We start from the raw sequence: 21,636 nt of genomic DNA, 5'->3' as shown, positions 1-21,636 counted from the left end.
ATGCCACGGCTCGGGACTGGCCTGAGGCCTGGGTCCCACTGACAGTTCCCAGGGATCTGTTGGGGCTGCTCAGCAGAGATCTCCTGGGCCAGGTGACAGCTTCCAGGACAGCCCTGCTCTGGGGAGCCTGGTGTGCGCCTCCGGCGGGCCCCATCCACTATGACATTTGGCCTTGAGTGCTGGGTTCCCATTGTCTATGCAAGCACAGGGCAAACCTGGAGAGATGAATGAGCTAGAACCCCAGACATCAGCTGTTGCCAGCAGCTGGCTAGGCCCCTGCTGTCTTGGCAATCCTGCCACTCACCTGTCCCCTGTTCCCCTAACTTCCCTCAGGCCTGGCTGGGGCCTTCTGAAGTTGGAGGGCTTTCTGCAGTTGGAGGGGCCAGGTTGGCCACCAAGCCCTTTGCTACATAAAGTTGATATGCCCTACACACGCGCGTACACACACACACACACACACACACACACACACACACACACACACGCTCTTTCTCTCTCTCTCTCTCTCTCTCTCTCTCTCTCTCTCTCTCTCTCACTCACTCACTCACTCACTGGGCCCCTACCTGTCGGGGCTCCCATTGTCATCTGACTCCTGGGCTGAGTGGATGGCTGGGCCACCATAGCCCTGCTTGTGCTTCCTCTCCCTCTATGCCTCTTCTGGTCTTCCCAGCTGAGGAGGTTGCCCAGCTTGGCAAACATGACTGCAGCAAGGTACTAACCTTGAGAGTGGGAGTGCATGGTGATCTGGGGCACAGAAAGAATTACTCTTGTCCCTTCACACCCACCCGCTACTCCCCTGCCTCAGCAGCAGAGGCAGAGGAGCCAGTTGCTGGCCATCTAGGCCAGGGAGCCCGCTAAGGGCCAAAGCTTCATCTGGCAGAAGGCCTATGAACAGAGGGTAGGCAGGGCTGTCTCCACAGGCAGGCGGGCAAGCTCCACTCCAGGCTGGGCAACCCCAAAGGGCACAAGGAGGCCTCTACTCGCAGGCCAGCTTGCTGTCGAAGCTGGACAGAGCAATGGCAAAGGCCTGCAGTGCACACAGCGGGTAGTTGTAATCCATGGTGAACACATCCTCTGCTACCCGGCCAAACTGCATGACGATGTAGTCCGCTGGAGCCAGGCACAAGCATGGACACAAAAACAAGAGCAGGGATGGTAGAGAAGGGAAGGACAGACATACCCGAGCCACAGAAGGGAAGAAAAAGTGAAAAGCAGAGATGCCAAGGAAGTCCCAAAGGAAGTACAACAAAGGCACAATGGGAGAAGTAGCAGGAAAGAAGCAGCAGACGACAAAGGAAAGAAAAGGATGTACAGACATCAGGAGACAAAGAAGAGAAAAAGGTCCATTTAAAGGGTGTTCCCATGCCTGAGATTCTGCTAAGTACACAGACTCTGGGACAGGGCTCTAAAGAAAGTGCTTCCAGGGCCTCCCAGTCATGGCAGAATGTTCCTTATGTCTAGGCCAGATAGCCCACATCCTTAAAACTCTGACTGGTAGGGACAGGGCTAGGAGAGCTGAATCCTAAACTTGGGGCCCCGGGTACCACACGGACAGTATGAGGAGAGGCAGAAGCACTCACGGTCATTGCCATGGATGATCTGGAAGTTCTTCACGGAGGCCTGTGTGACACGCCCATGGAAGTTGAGTACATAGGACTGCGTGTCATCATTCCAGACAGGTGTCTTGTTTTGCAGTTCGATGATACTCTCCGTGTTCTTATTCTGCCAGCGTGCTAGTAGTGTCTCATGCTCCTAGGAGGGTCGCTTCATCTGAGCCAGGCCCAAGCCTTGGTGTCATGACCACCCAAAGAGATCTTCCCCAGGAATGGGACTTCTCGGATTTCCCCAGACGCCCAAGGCATTTCTGTATCCCCTATACATAATCACACCCGCTGGATTCTGCCCTTAGAAGCTCATGCGGAGGCTGGGATGATGGGAGAGGGGTGAGGTTGGGAGGAGACTCACGTTACGAGGACGGATCGAGACTCTCTCATGAACCATGTTCATGCCTGGGACAATCACACTCATCTTCCGAGGCCCCTTGAAGCCCAAGACATTTGTCTCCTAGAAAACAGAACTCAGTATTGATCTTAGACCTGAGGAGGGCACTTTCCTCATGGAGAAACTGGGGGAAAGGGAATGGAGCTGAGGAGCTAGTTTGTATCATCTCCACTTGAAAGTCTAATGAGCATCTCTAAACTGAGCGTGTCTGGACCTGAACTCCTGGATCTCTACTCTACCCAGACTAGCTCTTTTAATAGTCTACATGCTTCAGTTTACAGCAACTCAGCTATCCATTTGCTCAGGTGGATTGCTTGGACTCTTCTCTTTCTCACATCCCACTTCTAACCCACCAGCAATTTCTATCAGCTCTACCCTCTGATCACACAGACTCTCCCACTGTTCACCACCACCATCTCTCATGAGATCACTGATAGCCATTAACTGGACTCCTTGTTTCTGTCCTCAGTACCTCCTCCCCATTGTCCGTTCTCAGTAACATGGCTTTCCTTCTCTGCTCAAAGCCCTCTGGTGGCGCCCACTGAAGCTTGTACTCTACCTGCAAGGCCTGACATGACCTGGCCCCTTGCTGTCTACTCTTCTCTGCATTCACTCTGTCCTCCTTGCCATTTCTCCTTCATGCCAGGCTTTTACAACTTTTTCCCTGGCTGTGCTGCAGGCATGTAACAGCTAGCTTTCACTTCCTTTTGGTCTTTACTTGAGTTACCTCGGTGAGGCACTCCCTGCCATCCTCCCTAAAATCATATACACACCTTGACATTTCACATCCCCCAGTTCCCTACTTGATTTTTTCCTTCTTAGTACCAATCGTAATTTATACATAATGTTTTGTAGGTCTTACTAAGAGCTTGAATACCATGAGGGTATAAATATATGTCCGTTCACTGTTACATCCTCAGTACCTCAAACGGGACACAGGATTACAGGTGGGGTCAGTAAAACTTGAAGACTCTGGTTGCCTTTCCAAAACTGACCAGCAGGTGGCACTGTGGGACTATGCAAAATATCTTTGGATTCCAATAACCTGAGAAGTGCACACGCCCAGGCAGACACCCATCTCTCATTTTAAAAAATGAAGAAACCGAGCTCCAGAGAGATAGTGAAATCTCCTGTATTTACAATGCAGTGTGTGTGTGTGTGTGTGTGTGTGTGTGTGTGTGTGTGTGTAATGTTACCAATTGATCCAAACTGTGATCTTAAATTTCCTATTTACAAAGAAAATAGGATCTACCTCTTAGGTTGAACATTTAATGAGACAATTATGTGGAGGGCCGTGTGATCTGTGCAGATGTGGCATTCCAGAAGGGTGATTTGAGGGAAGCACAGACAAGGATCCAGGCCTCCTAATCAGGAGACTCCTGGGCTGGGCTGCACACAGCCAGGAATGGCTCCCAGAACTCTGCAGGCAGATGGCCCGCAGTGCTCTGAGCCCTGAAGACAAGAGAGGAACAGAGTCCCTGTCCCAGGCAGAGATGACTGCAGAGGACAGGCCCCTATGTACAACCCTGACTACCCTCCGACAGATGGGATGGACCCCAGATCAGGCAGCAAGTCCTGAGTTTCAAGTCTAACTTATCAGAAACCCAGGAACCAGGACTCACATAGCATACAGCTGCCAGCTCCTGACGCAAGGTTCCGCCTTCCAGAGTAGATGACGATGCCTTCTGAGGGTTGACGCCATTGTCATAAACGGTGAACTTGGTGCCCATCAGGTTGGACCTGGAGGAAAGGCACAATCAGCATAGGGTCATGCACCCTTAGCTTGGGGCAGGAACAGCTCACTGTCCTATGGGGAATCTGCACAGTATTCTGGGCTGGGCCACAGGTTGACCTGAGGACACACTGCTCACTGAATCCATGCCTCTGAAAGTGCCTCAAGCAGAGACCTGGTCTTGCTCTGAATTGACTCAAAGGGCACCTCACTTCAGTGACAGATTTTGGGGATATAGATCAGGATTCCACAGATTTACCTGGGAGAACAGAGGTTCTGCCTCAAAGGGAGGTAAACAAGCAGAACAGTGTCTACTGTCATGGGGACTCAGCACGCCATGGGGTGGGTGAGATGACTGCCCTTCCCTCCAGTCCCATCTCAGCTTTAACTAACACCATTTAGCATTTCAGTGATGCTCCCCAGTTTGCCTCAGCAAACCCGACATCCCCTGTGTGGCCTGGAAGCTCCTCTGCTCCTCCACCACCCCAGGATGTCTGAGATTCTCTTTCCTCGAGGGCTCTCAGCCTGCCCCTTGGCACCGAACATGGGACCCAGGCAGCTCTCCCATGCTGGGCCTGCACCCACCTGCCCGGGAGCAGCTTAGTCCAAGTTGCTCTAGTCTGGACAGTCTGGGCCTGTGGTAGACTCTGGCAGAGGATCCCACCCTGGCTTATGTCTTCAAGGACAGGGGAGTACTCTCTCGGTGGCCTGCTCGGTCCCCCCTCCCTCCATCCCGCCTCTGTCCTAGGGAGTGCTGGTACCGTAGTTTCCCAATGTAGCTGTCCCCTCCTCGAGACAAGTCTGTTGGGTCCACAGAGATGAGGTAATTGGAAGTTTTACTCTTCTTTCTCTTCCTTCCCGCCAGGAGAAACACCTTGGGGAGTGGAGCAAGGTCAAGTTCCAGTCCCAGCCTCTGGGTTCATGCAGTCATGGGAGCCATTCACACACCATGCTCACAGGGGTAACACACACACACACTGGCAATCATGCAGGCCTGCACTGGGCAGGCACGGAGGCTCTTGTTTCTCTGGGGAACTGAGAGGTCAGTGTTGGAGGTGTGGTTTCCAGCCACATTCTAGGGCCCCCGGGCCTAGATGAAACCTCACCTTCTTCCCATCCTCACGGTCCAGGTGCAGGAAGTAGGTAGGGTACATTCCCCGGTCCATCCCCTTCTTGTCCCGTGTGATGCGGCATTTGACGGTGATGCCCTGAGGGGCTGGCCTCAGAGCAAACTCCTCCAGATCCTGGACCTCAACGTCCACCGGCGGCTCTGGGCCTGTTGGGCTGGGGGCCGAGGCTGCATCCTGTGAGCAGGGAGAGTAGGAGTCTGAGCCCTAGGGTCCCTACGCAGCCAGAGCTGGTGGTCTGGGATCCAAATCTGCCTCCTGACGCGGTGGTACAAGAGACAGAACAGGATCCCGGGGATGTGAAAATGGGAATATGGGCAGTGCCTCAGAGGAGCCATGCAGCCCCGCTGGCTTAGCTAAGAGATTAGGAGGAAGGGTGCAAGGGCAGAAGGGCCCAGCCAGAGAGGCTCCTGATAGGCAGCTGGGTCTGGTCCCAGGAGAGGCAGCTCCCCATCCATCGTGTCTTCACACAACCCCCTCCCTGCCGCCAAGGCAGGCAGGCAGTCCTCTGCACACTGCCATCCAACCTCCCGCTGTGGATGAAAGCCGCTCACTCACCCTGATGGACTTCCTGCTAGTGGCAGAGCTGGGGCGGGTGTTGCTGTTCAGCTGGGAGGAGCTAGAGCTGTTCTCGTCCTCATCCTCCTCTTCCTCATCAAAGCTCATGCTGCTGGAGATGCCTGGGGGGAGCAGAACAGAGGGACGAGTGAAGAGGACCCACCCACCCTCCAAGATACATGTGGTAACAGACATGTCCAGACACAATTCACCTGCGTGCACGCACATGCACACACACACTGGCATATGTTCTCCTACACACAGAGACAAACACAAGGACATACATTTCAAGCGTACACACAAGTTGGGGCTGGTCACAACCCTAGGGACACATTCCCACCACCCAGATATAGCTCATTCCCTGCCCCTCCTCCTCTCTAGCAGCCACACTCCCCGTGTGTCTCTTGTGTTTCAGAGCCTCGGCTGAGCTGCACCTGCACGGGGAACCCCCTTTCCGACCTTGAGCCTGCTAGAGGCCCTTGGCTGGCACAGGCTAGAGGAAAAGCCTGGGTTCTCTCAACAGCCCTTTCTCCAGGAAGCTCTCCTTGAGCAGATTCCACACAACGTGTACGTCACAGCCGGGCTTCTTCCCTCTGCAACTATGCACCAGCGGCTACTAGGGGCAGGGCTCATGGTGGGCAAAGCTGGCAGCAGCTTTTCAGGGAGGACCTGCCCCACCTCCCGGCATCCTGACCCTGCTCCCTCTAGCTCAGCAGATGCATGGGGAACATCTTTCAAAGACAAAAGGGAGCCGGGCGTGGTGGTGCACGCTTGTAATCCCTGTGCTTGGGAGGCAGGGACAGGAGGATCACACAGGTTCGAAACCAGCCACGCTGGCTTAAGAGACCCTGTTTCCAAATAAAAATATAAAATAGGTCTGGAAGTGTAGCCTGGAGGGAGAAGGGTTCCATCCCCAGTACCACAAAAAAAAAAAAAAAAAAAAAAAAAAGGAAAAGAAATCTTCCTTGTAAACCTGGACCTTTGGGGAGCAAGAGACAAGGAAGGGCTGTGGGCTGGTTACCCTAGCTCATACTTTCCCTTATCATTCTCTTCCCAAAACTTCTAATTTGGCTCCACTATGCCCCCTCTCCCATAGACAGGGAAAGGCTGGACCAGACACATGAAGGCCATGCTCCCGGAGAAGGGTGTGCCTGAGAACCTGGGACTGGGTTGTGGTCCCAGCTGGGCCCCCGTGGGGCTCACCCTTCCTCTGCATCGCAGCACGGAGGTCCTGCCCGCTGGGCCGTGCGCCCCCACCAGCTGCCGTCTCCCCTGCGTCCTGGGCGTGGTCTGATTGGCCCACAGTCAGGATCTGCACAGGGTCTTGGGCCTCAGACTTGTCTTCTGCCAGTGCTGCTGGCCCGCCGCTGCCTGTAGGCCAGACACTCCTGAGTCACATCCAGGGGGAGAGGAGGGCCTGGACTCTCAGACGTCCATGATGGGGTGAGGGATGAGTGAGGAGACCCTCTGTAAGACTTTATTCACAAAACTGATTTTTAAAACTAATGACTGCTGTCAGCCTGTTAATAATTGGAGAAGGATGTGGGCTTTGATTTTTTTTTTTTTTGTTCTTTTCCCAAATTAATTGCCAAGGGTTAGTTTGAAATACCCCACATGCTTAAGACAGACAGCAGCCATCTACAAAACCAACTGTATGGTAGAGAAAACAAGATGGAGAACAAGTATCTGCCCAGACCGTGGTTCAGAGTTGAGGCCAATGATCATTCACAGACACGGCCAGCTACAAGTCAGTGCCGGTGCTCTCATTCTCTCTTCTCTCTCACACACGCACACACACATCATTAGGAACACAGGGAGCCCCTCGAAAAAAGACTGGTTGGCATACACTTGCGTTCCAGGCAGAGGACCTCCCACCGCATGTCACCTTCCTGCCCCAGTAGCCACAGCTTCCATGATGGAAGGGCGGCCTGGCCCACACAGGTGGCAGCCATTCTGCCTGCCTAAGTTCTGCCCTGAGTGCAGCAGCCGGTTCCAGAAGCCATGGACCCAGACACGCCACTCTCCAGCTATGACACAGTGGCCTGGAACTTGCTCCCATGAGCAAGGGTCGAGGAAATAGGGTGTCCAGCCAGGAGACAGGGCTCAGGGCAGAAGTCTCCATCAGTGCTCAGGGATCTTTGTCGAAAACAGGAACAATGGGAACTGAGGAAAGCCCATATCCTAGGGACAGCTGACAGCCAGGGCTGCATCGGCATGAGGTTAGCTGCCTGGGAGTGTCCTGGGGAAAGGTCATTATGGGGAGGCCGGGTCAGAGGTGGGCGGGACAGGAAGGAGGATGGTCCTGAGCCCCAGCTGAGATGGACTCACTTCTTGGCAGTATGGCAATCCTGCTCATACCCCTTGGCCAGCCCATGTATCCTATGAGTTAGATAAGCCTGTGGGTGACCCTGAGTGCCAGTCTGTACAGTAGTGAGACTGCTCACCCCATACCTTGCCTACAGGTAGGAGGATAGGCTTCCCCACCGTGGGGGCCAGGCCACAGTGAAGGACTGTGGAGAAGACAAGCTAACCTTTGTGCTTTCCCTTCTTCTCCTTCCTAGAGGCCCCACCCTGGCCGCCGGATGCAGCCGCTGCCTTGGTTTTCTTGGCTGAGGCTGGTGCTGTTGGGCGGGCGGCTCCCAGCTGCACACTGGCAAGCGAGTCGGCCTCTTGAACTGCTCGGGAGAGAACCCAAAACAGAAAGAAGAGAGGAATGGACATCGGGATGCTCCCACTCAAATATAGTGCCCACACAGCGCTTCCCTCCCCCCGCCTCCACCAGGCCCCTGTGCAGCCTCCTGCACTCACAGATTCAGGCCACCCATCTCCATCAGGGCAGGCCCCCACCCAGTGTGACAAAGTCGATGGCAGGCCAAAGCCATGATCAGTCAAGAATCCGAGCAAGCAAGGCTGTTCTGAGCCTGGGCAGAGCCTGGGAGAGTGTCCTTGAGAAGATGGTGGAGAAGGGTGCCAAGGCTGCATCTTCTGGAGAGTCCACAGCCAGGCCAAGTGCTCTAGGGATCCTGCACAGCCCTCAGGTGCTGAGCCTGTGGGAATGTGGAGTATAGGAGCACCCAGAAGAGGGTCACCCAAAGCCATACACCCAAAGGAGAGGTCTCTGAAAGGTCTCAGCTGGTGGCCTCCATATGCTCCACACAGCAGGACCCTAACCTGCTCAAAATCCATGCACAGAGCTGGGCGTGGTGGCAAACCCTTGTAATCCCAGCATTCTGGAGGCTAAGACCAGAGGCTCGTGGTTAGGGGACATCTCAGCTACTTAGTGAGGCCCTTTGCTACTCAGTGAGACCCTGTTTCAAAAATAAAAAGGACTAAAAAATTGAGCTGGGGGTGTAGCTCGAAGGTACAATGCCCCTGGGTTCCATCCCCAGTAATGGGGGGGGGGGAATCGATGTACAGTTTGACTGCTCTTCAGATAAAACCAACACTATCCTGCGCATCTACCCTCCCCCACTACCTCCTTGCCCCTTGGCCTAACCACACTTGATTACCAGGGCACCAAGACCTCCAGCCTCACCAGGCTCGCTTGGTGCCTAGTGTGAACTGCACCCTGCCTCGTCACAGGGCCTTCCCTCTTGCTGTCCCCACTGCCTGCAGTAGCCTCTCATCTAATTAACTTCCACTCACCCTGCGGGTTCCAGCTCAGGGAAGCTGTTTCTGAAGCTCCAGTCAGAGCAGGTATCCTGTCATCCCTTCACAGAACGGGCTGCTTTCTATAGAGCACAGCTGTGACTACCTAGACCCTAAGAGCCAGGGAAGCAGAGACCACACCCAGGATTCACAGCTTCTGATCCACAGCTGGACACAAAGTAGGTTTTACTAGATATCTAGAAAATGAATGACTGTATATCATAAATGAGTGCAGCTGGCGGATCAAAAACTCACTGGGAGGAACCCTCAGTTCTAATACCTGCCTGTCTTCCTCTTGGAATGATCCCCTGTATTTAACACCAAAAGCCAGCAGAGGGCAGAGCAGGAGACAGCCAATGCCAAGGGAAGGGGGCGGGGCCTCAGAAACAATTCCCAGGTCAGCCAGCCAGGTGCACTGCAGCCTCCCCAGGGCTTTGTCCACCACTCAGAAGTGGACAGAAACTGGGCGCCCAGAGAGGGAGCCTCAGCAGGGAACAGCAATCCTCTGATTTTGGACACAGTAGAACACACTGCAGCCCAACTTCTACACCTCTACGACAGATTTTCCTCATTTAAGAGTGAAGTAAACAGACCCAAAGAGAGTAAATGATTTGTCCACAGTCACACGAGAGCAGGTAACCAGGCGTGGCAGGCCCAGAAAACCCATCTGCTCTGGCCACACCCCCACCGAGGCGCTCCCTCTCTTACCACAGCTTCTCACGCCTGGTCAGTGCTTGGGTCACACCTGCTGAGCACTCTAATCAGCGGATCCTCAAGACATGGCCTTCGGCACAGACAGCAGGCCCAAGTCCTGGCTGCAGGCTCCGATCCCACTCAAACCTCAGTGCCCAGATGCTAGGCAGGCTGAGCTGCCCACACAGCAGCAGGCCAGGTACACAGGCCCCACGACAGTGGCTGCCCTCCCTGTAGCATGCCAGGGCTATCCCTGAGATGGCACCCACAGAAAATGGAGGAAGAAGCTGCCAGGAAGGGTGGGGTAGGGCCATTTCTGCGAGGAGCAGCCAGAGCTGCCTCTCTAAGACAGCTGGGCTGAGGTCCCCGTCCCCCTCCTGAAGGGCTTCTCAGGTAGAGGCACGCCCAGGGGGCTGAACTGAAGGTTGCACAGGGGGGTTACTATGAAGGAGCAACACAATACAGTGGGAAGACCATCGGAGTCGGACAGGCTGGTGTCAACCAGCCCCACTGCTCACTAGCTGCGTATTACGGGCAAACGGCTGAAGCCCTTGAGCCCGTGCCTTCTCAACTGCGTGGGGCTCAGGAGTCACTGTGAGGACAGAATGGGAATGCAGGCAGAGCACAAAGCCCATGCTTAGCCCTGGCGAATGCCCAAAGACAGCCTTTATTATAGCCTTTATTATTATAAATGGGGACCAAGCTTGTAAGGTGTGCCAAGCTACAGCCTAGGCACTAGGCGAAAGGGACCCAATTGCTGCCCTCCAAAGCACAGGCTAGGGTGAGGGTTGAGCTAAGGGGTTTGGTCAGCGAAACACAGGGAAGAACCTGAGACACTGAGGGGCAGGAAGATGGAGATGGAGCCAGCCATTGATGAAGAAGGTTAGCCTGAGTTAACTACCAGCAGTTCAATGTGGCTGGAAGCTCCAGGTCAGAAAGAAGCCACAGAGGGAGGAGAGAACCGTGGTCGCTAAGGTTCTTCCTAACTTGCCAAAGCCATCGGCCTATAACTTCAGTTACTACTGCATTCAGAGTAGCAACCTGCATGCCAGCAGGGGGCGATGGTGACTGTGTTTCTCTCTCCCCCCCTCCTCTCTCCCTCCCTCCCTCCCTCCCTCCCTCTCCCTCTCCCCCTTCCTCTCCCTCCCTCTCACTCTCTCTTAGTCTCCTACTCCCACCCCCAAGCTGGGACACCTTCTGGCCTGGGGTATTCAACTGAACTGAAGCAGGAAGGAGAGTCCTGGAAGCAGGGATGCAACAGAGCCTGCCTACCAGCTGAACCAACACCAAACCAATCTGCCCAAAGACTTCATCAGAAAGTCCACCTTGGTCCACTCCGGACAGGCTGCCCAGGATCTGTAAAGGGGCTGACTGGTGAAGGGATTTCCCATAAAAAGCCAATGTGTAAAGACTTCATATGAGCAGACATAAAAGTAAGGAAACAAAAGATTTAGTCTTCTGGCCCCAGCTTCTGACCCAGGAGGTAACAGCCTGTGCATATGCAGAAGCCCAAGGCTATAAAGATCCAGTGTTTCTTGCCTGCCCCACTCAGCTGTCCAGCTGGGCTGGGCACCATATTCAGCCTGGGCAAACCCTCACTTGGCCTGGGTCAGCAGAACATCCCCCCCAAGAGGCTTCCCAAGCCCTGCTGGGGTGGGCACCACACGTGCCTCTCCCAGGCTGGCTGCCCGCCCCTGGGGCAGGAGGCAGGGGGTACCTGGGTAGCTGGTGCTGCCACCGCTGCTGAGGTAGGACTCCACCAAAGGGGCTTGCTCCTCTGACTGCCGGGCCCGTCGGCTGCGGGGCCGTCCATCTGCGTTGGCCTGCACCATCAGGGGCTCCTGGCGCTTCTTTTTCTGCTTCTGCTCCAGCAGGGCCCGCTACAGGGGCACAGGGCAGGCACAGAGGTGAGCTGCCCCCGTGCCTCCCAAGGAGGGAGGGGCTCCAAGAGCAGAGAGGAAGAGAGTACCCTGCGGACTAGGCTAGGTTTCAGAGTTCACACTAGGGTCCAAAGCCTTTTTTGGGCCAAGGCTACATGTTCTTGGCACCCCTAGACTTGGGAGCCAAGAAAGGGTGGCAAAACTCAGCCCAGATGGCTGCCTTGACCAACCACAGCACAGAAGTCTAGACCTCCACCTGTAGTTGCCCTGGCTGCCTGCATGGCAGAAGCCTCATGGGCTGGGCACCATTACTGCTGAGCTGGTAAAGGAGAGTTCACCTCCATTCTTCCCCATCAGACAGAACCACTGGAGTGACACCCTCCCCCACCCTTCCACCAAGCCCAGCCTCACTCACCTGCCGGTCAAGCTTCTGCTGCCTCAGGTTGCTGCCCTCATCATCTAAGACACTGCAGAGAAGAGAGGGGCATTCAGGGCCTGGCCACCAGGTGCCAGGATATAGCTCAGAACCCACCCCCCTCCCAGTCCCCACCCTGGCACACCCAAGTCTTTTACAGCCCTCCCATTCTGGCTCCTGGGACTCCATGAGCCCATGTGGTGGAGGGAGAAGGGATGGAAGCTGCCATCTAGGGACCAGTTTGAGATGAAAGAGTGTGAACTGCATTTCTGCCACTTTGGAAGCTTATCTTCTGCTCAGTCCACTTGCCTCAAGGACTGCCCAGCCAGCCTGCCCCCAGTAAGATCAGGATGAGAGCCTTCCCTTAGGGTCAGGCTGAGTGAGACCCAGGGAACCCATGTGGAGCCACCAGCCAGAAGCTAGGCCCAAGGCCAGACTCCAAACCAGGGGCTTGCTCCCTCAAGCATCCTCTAGAGAATCTCACCAGCTTTCCCCCTTTTCCTTCCCATCCTCTTTGGAAGAGTCAAGGTCTTCTGGAGCATCTCCAAACTCTGGGCTCCCAGGCAAACAGAGTGAAGGTATTGTCACCATTGCCCCTCAAAGAGGGGAGAGGGTCCTTCTTATTTGGGAGAGAAAGGCTAAGAAACCAACAAGTCCACCAGGGCAGGGATAGGGCTGGGTTAGGATGTCAGTAGGGTGGACACTGCAGGTCAGTGTGCTGCCCAGCAACCAGCCACCAGCCCTTCGGTGCCCAGGCACATGGCACAGGCAGCACTAGGGGCATCAAATCTTGAGCCCCGCGAGTCTTAAGACACACAGCCTCATCTTAACCAGACTGGCCCCGCCGCCCTGCAAGTCTGAACACAAGTAGGGAGCCGGTAACTCAAACCATTTGGCCTTCTTGCTAGCCCAAGACACCCCAGGCCAACATTCTATAAAAGCCGAAGTCAAAGCAGCTGTATGAGGCAGAGGTGGAGCCTGAGGACCTGCCCTCTGGGAGCCTCAGGCAGCCCTGACACAGTTATGCTGGAGCCTGCCCCGAACCAGACCTAAGTGCGCTAGGTTTGTGTGAGCTGTAAGGAAGGGTGTGAATATGTGCATACAGACCCGTGTGAGAAGTGGGTATGTTTGTCTGAAGGTGAGAATGGCCTGTATCATAAGGTCCAGTCACTCCAAAGACAAGGTAAAGCCATTTCCCCTTCTTGACAGCCAGCCCTTTCTAGTGAGAACCACCACCGACCTACATGTCCCCTGAGGGAGACAGCAGGTGAAAGGAAGTCCCCAGATCACAGACCACCCACACCCATCTCTGCTCACAACCTATGAGGTTTAAGCATCTTTTCAATTGGTAGCTGTTCTATCCACTTTACATATGCGAAGGCCCTTCCTTGATACCTATCGGCTGCTCTACACACCAGAAGAGCTCCAACTGTGATGTGGGGCCACACACAAAATGGCTCATTTTACAGAACACAGGTGAAAATGCTGCTCAGCAGACACACCACTACGGACACCTAAAACAGTCTACCTGTCTCTGAGGGCACAGCTGCCTCTGGGTCTCCCTCAAGGAGTCACTAAGACCACAGACAGAACCAGTTTCCTAAAAATTCAAGCTGGCTGGGATGGGAAGCACCTCACCATGGAAGGCATACCCCAGGCCGGGGGGCTGCAGTGAGGGCTTCTGAAGCAAGGCTCAGCTTCAGGTGGGCAAGACACCTGCCAGAACTGAGAGGCCACTGCTCTCCACATGTGCCCCTGGAGTCAAAGGCCTGGGAGACATTGGGGCAGGGCACTGCTCACAGACTGACTGGCACACCTCACCATGCACTGAGGCATGAGCGGTGCACACTTGTTCCCTACTTCCAGAATATGGATGGGAAATACAGTCTGGGCTCTGTACAGTTGTACCGCTGACCGGAGCTACAGGGTCTGAAATCCAGCTGTGTTCTGCTTGCTGAGCTCCAGGCCTGGGTGCCTGGCAACCTGTATCCTTGCCGGCGCTGGAAGCCTGGCCACAGAAGTCCCTGTGTGACCTCCATAAGACAGTGCTGGCTTTCCTTGTTGGCAAAGAAGAGAGGCCCTTTCACAACTGATGGGGATGTCACGAGCCACGCACACTTTCAGAGGGCAGTGCCAGGCATAGAGGCAGTCACCAGGGATATTCCTGGCAGTGGTCTTGGGTAAGCAGGACAAAGAAGATGCTTTCCATGGTGCTGATGGGATTTCTAGAGCCCTTTAGAGAAGGGATATCCAGCTAAGAGGTAATAGTTGCAGTGGCAAAGGCACCTCGAGATGCAGTGGTGCTGTGATTGACATAGGTGTTTCTAGGCACAGCAGCCTCACTGCCCCGTGTCCCTGAATGTCCTTATCCATGCAGAGGGGATAGTTTCCTACCACATCCACCGTCACACTGCCGTGGACTCTGTACAGTTGGGCCTCGGTCAGGAGGCCGCTTTCCATGATACAGTACAGTACAGTACTTCCTGTTCCTCTGTCCCCAGCTCCATTTCTTGATGGGAAAGAAGGACAAAGAGCCACAGGCTTAGGAACACTGATTATCAGATGTAATCACAGGTTTAAAAAAAAAAAAAAAGGACTTAGCTAGGGCCTTCAGAAAAGATAGGTGAATACAAGGGTGAGGCTTCCAAAGACATTCTAGAAAACCCTAAAACCTCAGAAGTGCCCAGAAAGCACCCCCCACACACACTCCTCACTCACAACCAGGTATGTTCAAGTACCCAGGAGGAAGGGAGGGAGCGTAGATAATGAGGCAGCAGTGGGAGGGAAGTGCACGCTCTTGGCTGAGCAAGGGCCATCCTGAGGCCTCCAGAAGGCTCTGAGAGTGGTACCGCCCACAGGTAAAACCAGGTTCCTGGGAAAGCCCAGGCTTCTAGGAGCCACAAGGGCACCAGGTGGGCCACAATCGCAGTGTGACAAGCTTGTTCTGGGAGGGTGTTCCTGGCCAAGGACAAGGCATCCAAGCACTCAACACCTCTCCCTGGAGAATAGCAAAGAATTCCAGGCACACAGCAGCATGTGGTGGAGAACGACAACAATGGTGGCTGTCTCCAGGGAGAGCAGAAGCAAAACTGCTCTCCTGCCCGCAGCAGGCCCAGCTCGCTCTGCACCCCTCCTCCACTGCAGCTCCATTCCTGGGCCTGCGGCTTCCTCACCAACACCGTCCAGCCTGCCTCCTTCTGATAGCCACCCTTCTGCGCTGCACTGAAGGATAACCACGCAAGGAGACAGTAATGGCTTTTTAATGACTCCGGCTCCAATTATGGAATCACTGCCAAGCCCCGGCTGCCAGCTGCAGCCCCGCCAGGAGACTGGGATGGAGAAGGGTACTGATGGATAGGCCCTCCAGCTGACCCTGGCAGCTCCTTCATTACCGTGGCCTCCTGCTGGGGGCCAGAGCAGAGAGTCCCAGGAGCCCCCGTCTGCAGTGTCCACCAATCTGTCCACTCTGCCCAGGGCCAGCGAGGCAGCAACTTCACCTTCCCAGGGAGCTAAGTCCTCTACCTCCACTCTGCCTCCTCCAAGGAACTTGACAGACTCTGGGGAAGTAAACCACCATTGACAACAAGGGGGCACTTCTCCTGTATGCTGGAAAATACAGACCTGGCCAGCATATTTAGGACGGCTGCTTTCATTCTTCTCTTCTTACTCTCCACCTTAAAAGTTCCAGCTAACCTACCAGAGGTAATGAGAGGCCTGGGGGTCAGGATAACCTAGAAATAGATAACCACCTGGACACTCTCCATGCCCATGAAGACATCTCCTCTTCTGGTCCTCATTCTTTCCCCTCAGTCTCAGTGAAGCTAGCCCTGTTAGTCCCTGGAATCAGAGAAGTGGGCTGTCAGGGGAGGACAGGCCACTTGGGGGGTCTGGTTGCAATCCTGTGCTCAACGCCAGACCCCAGCAAGTCCATGCCCATGGCTTCCGTTGCCTTACAGCTGCTTAGAACACAGTGGGACTGAACAGCTCCAGAAGGGAGGACCACGCTGCTCACAGGAGTACCCGTCTCCCAGGATGGCTTCCCAAACATACTGTGTGCACTAAAACCAGAACTGCTGGGGAACATGACCCGGAATCAAAGCACTCTTTTTTAAAGCAAGTGCCATAGGCGATTCTAATGCTCAAATGGAGCCAGTGATCTCTGAAGAACAGGAAATTGGAGAGTTGCTAGAAGGAGTTGCCAGAGGTGAAGCAGTGGGTGCAAGCTTCCAAGGCACCTAGTGGAACTGAAATAGGAGTCTAGCTCAATCAGCAATCACTTAGACCACTCTCCAGAGAGCAAAGTGAGCAAGTGGTGGGAGGAGCCGAACAAGGGCCAAGAGTTAAGAGGAACACACAGCCATGCTTAGGCTCAACCCAAGGAAGAAGTTGCTAGTTACAGCCAGCAGTAGAGGGCACCTGGTAAGGATGCTACAGGGAGCACTTACAGAACTAGATGTCCTGTATGGCCCTTCTGGCCTGAGCCTCTTTATGAACTAGAGGCACGCCTGGCAAGCAGGGCTCTGGGAGTCCTCCCTGTGCCAGGAAAGCTGGGCCCCTCAGCTGTGCTGAGAATCCAAGTATGGGAACTAAGAAGAAACTAAGGAAGTCAGAAAAGCTACTTGGAGATGCCATTTTGATTTGAAGCAGTGGACATCTTATCTCTGCTGGGTCATGATGGAGACACAGCCAGGAACCACATAAGGTCCCTGCTCTCAAGGAGCTCATGACTCGGTGCACTGACCTCAGGACCAGAGGAGAGCACTGAGGACAGAGCTGGCCTGCTGCACTCAGCACCGATTATGGCCAGAGCTACACCCACCTATGACTTGTCAATGTTGTAAAGATGTGCATCATGGGCATTTAATACTCTTCAAGGATATATGTAAAGAGAAACTGGCAGAAAGTTTAAGAGATTACTAGTGGTAATAGAAAAATAAAAGGCAAAAAAAAAATGACCCCAGTAGTTCAAATTTATAAACTAAATGGCTCCCTTTTAAGTCAGAATGTGAGACTAATCCATGGTCATATAAACTTAAGACAAAATTACCCATAAGAAGATTATCACCAACTATCACTGCTTTGGAGAAAATGAGCGGGGCCCAGGGAATGCAAGATGCAGCCCTCACAGACAGAGAGAAACCTCCACCAGCAGAGGTAACAAGTCAGCTGACTCCGCTCTCCCAAACCAAACACCACATTCCAGTTCTGACATGCTGTGATATTAAGGAAACCTTATGTCAGTCAAAGCACATGCATACATGGTGCCCCCACTCCTGCAAATAAATTGCCTTGTCTGTCTTCTGCCCCAGTTTCTCTGTGATCAGACAGGCCTGTGGCTTTGTGTGCAATCAGCAGCCTAGTTAATGCAAGAGGCATTTTGCCTCCTTCTCTTAACCCAGGTATCTTTAGTTTGGAAATCCATACCCTAGTCCAATGTTTCTGGGCTCAGTGCATGCCCAGAAAAATCCAGCAGGGCTAGGTGGCAGGAATCCTGGCAACTTCTGACTAGAGGCCGCCCTCAGTTGGACACCTACCCTCCCTACTGTGGAACAAGAAGGCAGAGTGACAGAGGAAGAGGGAGGGCAAGCAGGCAGAACCACGAGGGCACCAAGCTGCTCCTCAGAGCTAGGCTTGCAGGGTGGCAGGATTCTATGCTTCAGGCTGATTGTGGAGAAAGAATCAGGCCTGGGCTGAGTCGAGTGCCAGCCACTCCCTTGCAGGACACCACTGCCCTGGACACTTGCTGGAGGACAGTCATTTTCCAGAGACAATCCTACCTTCCTGGGGTCCTCCTTCCCAGAAACAAGCTTAAGCCTCCCCAAAATGAGAGATTTTTCTCTAGGACCCAGGCACCTACTTTAAAAGTTACTTCAGTTTTTGACTCCCTGGGAGTAACTTCCTTGAACCATATGACCTGGCCTGGCTCTGTCTCTAGGTCGCCAGATCCTAGACATACCATTCACCCCATAGCCATAAGTTCTGCTCCTCTCAGCCTCCTCAGTCTGTGGCCACCACCCTGCACCTGGACCCCCTCACAGGCACTATTACATGCCTGGAGTCCATCAGCCCACAGGCACTGCCCAGGCACCTCTGCGGGGTTCAAAAGATCCATGAGACTCTGTGAGGCTGCACTATCTTCATGTGCCAAGAATGCTAGAATGCTCCAGAAACTACTTATACAGTAGTCCTAACCTGGATATCTGTCCAGGCCACATACTCTTTTAAGTCAGCACAGCCCCGGTCACCAGTGAGAATGTCTCCCTGATCCATGTGAAAATGTGGTGTGAATGGATTATGTATGCCTGCAGGAGAACCTATGGGTGACTCGTGTGCATGTGTGTGTATTGGTGGAGGTATACAGAGTAGCCCATGGAGCTCTGAAACCCCCAACAGAAGTTGAGATTGGAAGCAAAAATTCTCAAGAGAAACCCTGAGTTCCCCAGCCAGTGACAGGTGCCTGGAGCTGGTTTGCAGAGAGATCTGCTTTTTAACAGCCTTGGGCAGTTGCAGCTGGTTTCTATTTGGGACGCTATCTGGACAGACTCATGAAAGAGCTTTGTCAGAATTACTTTCTGCCAGTAACTGGGGTCAGGCTCCTTCTCTAGAGCAGCCTGTGTTACAATGTGTGTCCTTACGGTCTGGTCCTGCCACCTACAAACATGTGTACCTGGGTTGGCAATAAAAAGTGGGCCTTAGCAGTCCTACACCCTTTTTACACTCATAACTCTCCAGGAGGCCTAGAGACAAGCCCCGTAGTCCATGGCAACCAAAGAACCAATGGGTGGGCAAGGATCCAGTGCTGCCATGGCAATGAGCTCCTTTCCTGGTAATAGAATGGAGTAGAGAGGATGGGGAAAGCCCGCACCTGTGTGAGGCCCAAGAATATAGCCCTCTCCCCAGGATGAAGAGCAGCAGGGCGATCTTTGGGTCAGACCTTGGTGTCTGGAATAGAGGGGGGTGGGCTTCTCTGAGTGTGTCGAGGGGTTCTTGAGTGGTTTTGTGCATGCAAGGGCAGTTCAATGTATTGTGAGTTGATATGCATCTAGCAACAGTCCTGTTAGCAAGCAGATTAATGAGTCTCTGAAACATACCGGTAGTACTCGTGAGTGGGTAGTAGGTGCCAGTTCTTCTCCAGATACAGGATGTGTATGCACACAGATATGTAGGCATGCACCTGTGTGAGCCCAAGAACTGCTGTCTGTAGAGACAGCTAAATGGGTGCATATGTCTTCCTCCATGTGGTTAAGAATAACTGCCTCCACAAACCCATGCCTGAGGATGTAAATCTACCAGCAGGGGCGTCTTTGGCCCCACATGAGGACATCCTGTGAATGCAAGCGTGCAGATGTATGGGTGTGTGCACGTAGGCTATACAAGCCTGTGGCCTGGGTGTGGGCCTAGGAGGGGGCTCAGAGCAGTTTGCGCTCCTTCCCCGGGCGGCCACATGATGCTGCCGAACCCAGCAAGGCCACTGGCCCCTTCCAGGAACCCGGGCCGTTAAGAGGTGGGGGAGGGCAGGTAGGTTAGGGAGGGGGACCCCTAAAGTTAGGGTAGGAAAGAACAGCGCCTCCAACCCGCGCCCCCAGTGTTGGAAAAGATGGGAGGGGACAGGTGCCCTGGCCGGGCCGGGCGCCTCCGGCCGGCCCTGCAAGCAAGTCCGGGTGGTGGGCGCCCGCGCCCCCAGCCCTCGGCGTCGGAGGGCGGCAGCCTGCCCTCGCCCGCGAGCCTGAGAGAGGGGGGCGGGCGCCCGCGTACCTGTAGGGGATCCAGTCGGAATGCGGCTTGGAAGTCATGTCTCCCGGGGGCGGGGCGGCGGCTGCGGCTCCGGAGGCCGGGGCGGGTAGGGGCCGGCGCGGGGGCCCTGCTCAGCTCCCGGGCCGCCCCGGGCCGCATCCTCCCGGGCCGGGGCGCTGGGCCCCGCGGAGGCCCGCGCCGCACGCCAGGGCCCCGGCCGCGGGCTCGGAGGACGCCGTGTGCGCTGCGCGGCGCGGCGCGGAGGGAGAGCGGCGGGCGCGCGCGGGCGGCGGGCGGGAGCGCGCGTGGAGGCGGGCGGGGCGGCCCGGGAGCTGAGCCCGCCCCCGCCCCGCCCCGCCCCGCCCCGCCCCGCCCCGCCCCGCCCCGCCGGAGCCCCCACCCCGGCCGCCGCGCCTAGGCTCGCCCACCCCGCCTGCCCCAAGGCCTCAGTTTCTCCCTCTGTGAGGCGGGCTAACTGCGAGCACATGCTTATGTCCGCCCGGGGATGGGAAGCCGCTGCTCAGATTTGGCGGGGGCAGGGGACCAGGGAGGGGGACTCCAGTTGTCCCCGGAACCTCCGGGCCACGCACGGCCTCCTTCTCACCAGGGCGGCTTCACAGGCCACCTGGGGAGGCTTCTGTGTTTGCTTTAGTAAAAGACCCACTAAGCTGGGGTGGGTGGGGTTCCTTCCCATCTAAGCTTCAGCAGTGAAGGGGAGGGTGTCAGACCTCGCAGAATTATAGTATAACCAGCACAATAGCCACAAGAGGCCGATGGATGCGTTGCCCCTTTTTCTCAGAGACTGAAGCCTCCGGGATGCTAGATGCCTAAGGACATATGGCTAGCAAGTGATGGAGCTGAAGTCCAACAGGATCTCTGTCCTCCAAAGCCCTTTCTGGGTGCTCCGCTCATGGGAGGTAAAATAGTTCTCAACAAAGACCCTCTTGCTGTCTAAGTGATGCTGTGGTCCTGGCTGTGACTAGGACCCCTTGAACACCAGGCAGGCAGGGCAGGGAAGGCAGAACAGGGAAGCAGGAGGGAAGGCAGCCCCCAGGGTGGGCAGGAAACAGGATAGAGGAGGGGTCTGTGAGGATAGAGAGCCCCGCACAGTCCGGCCTCAGGTGGCTCTGGATTCAGCAGGACCAGCCATGCGGGGGTGTGGGGGCCTCTGGTGCTGTCCGACTGGATGGGAACAGTGGGAACAACCTGCAGGGCCCCATCCTGTGGACCTGGAGGCCAAGCCAGAAGCCCCACCCCAAGATTCTCTGAGTGTCTCCACCTTGCCTCCTCTGGCACATTTACTATAAATATAGTTATCAAGACATCTGGAACATCTGCTGAGTGTCAGCAGCTGGGCAGTTAAGTGCTATCTGTACACTGTAACTCATTCAACCCTCACAACCACCCTGAGAGGTAGGTGCTATTGTTATACCATTTTACAGCAGAGAAAATGGAAGCACAGAGAAGGCAAGGACTTTGCAGTCAGGCAGCTGGTCGAGGGTGAAGCTAACATTCACACACAGCCAGTCTGGGCCCACAGCTCTTGCTCTCAGCAGGTTCATGCAGCGCACACGCACCCACACCCAGACTGCAGCACAGGGCAGGTCCCATCCATGTCTGTCTGGCAGAGCATCGACACTGACTGTCTCTCTGAATGCTGTTATCTCTGATTATTTATCAGCCTCTAAGAGCTATCACTGTCACTGCAGGCCAAGAACAGACAAATTAAGTCCCCTGGGAGTGGGGTGACATGCAGAAAGCAGGGCTGCTGGTCGACTGCTGGGATGCTTCACTCACTTAGTCTGCCAGGAAGGGCAGCAGAAAGGGACTGCCCCCCCCCTATGGGGG

General features: G+C 54.9%; 1 protein-coding gene across 1 annotated transcript; it reads right to left on the bottom strand.

Moving 5' to 3' along the window:
- Nucleotides 1-976: 976 nt before the first annotated feature.
- Nucleotides 977-19,847, bottom strand: TUB (TUB bipartite transcription factor; the record flags this gene model as incomplete). Its single annotated transcript, XM_080694134.1, has 12 exons — nt 977-1,110; nt 1,581-1,752; nt 1,966-2,064; nt 3,624-3,741; nt 4,495-4,607; nt 4,840-5,037; nt 5,419-5,540; nt 6,622-6,789; nt 7,950-8,093; nt 11,477-11,639; nt 12,055-12,106; nt 19,810-19,847. The coding sequence occupies 12 exons, from the start codon at nt 19,845-19,847 to the stop codon at nt 977-979; spliced, it is 1,521 nt and encodes a 506-aa protein (XP_080550260.1).
- Between the last annotated feature and the right edge of the window lie 1,789 nt (nt 19,848-21,636).

This window comes from Muscardinus avellanarius, assembly GCF_963383645.1.
Source record: "Muscardinus avellanarius genome assembly, chromosome: 1".
Taxonomy (NCBI): Eukaryota; Metazoa; Chordata; class Mammalia; order Rodentia; family Gliridae; genus Muscardinus; species Muscardinus avellanarius.
The sequence above is the reverse complement of the archived record's forward strand: the minus strand, read 5'-3'. Positions and strand labels throughout refer to the sequence as shown.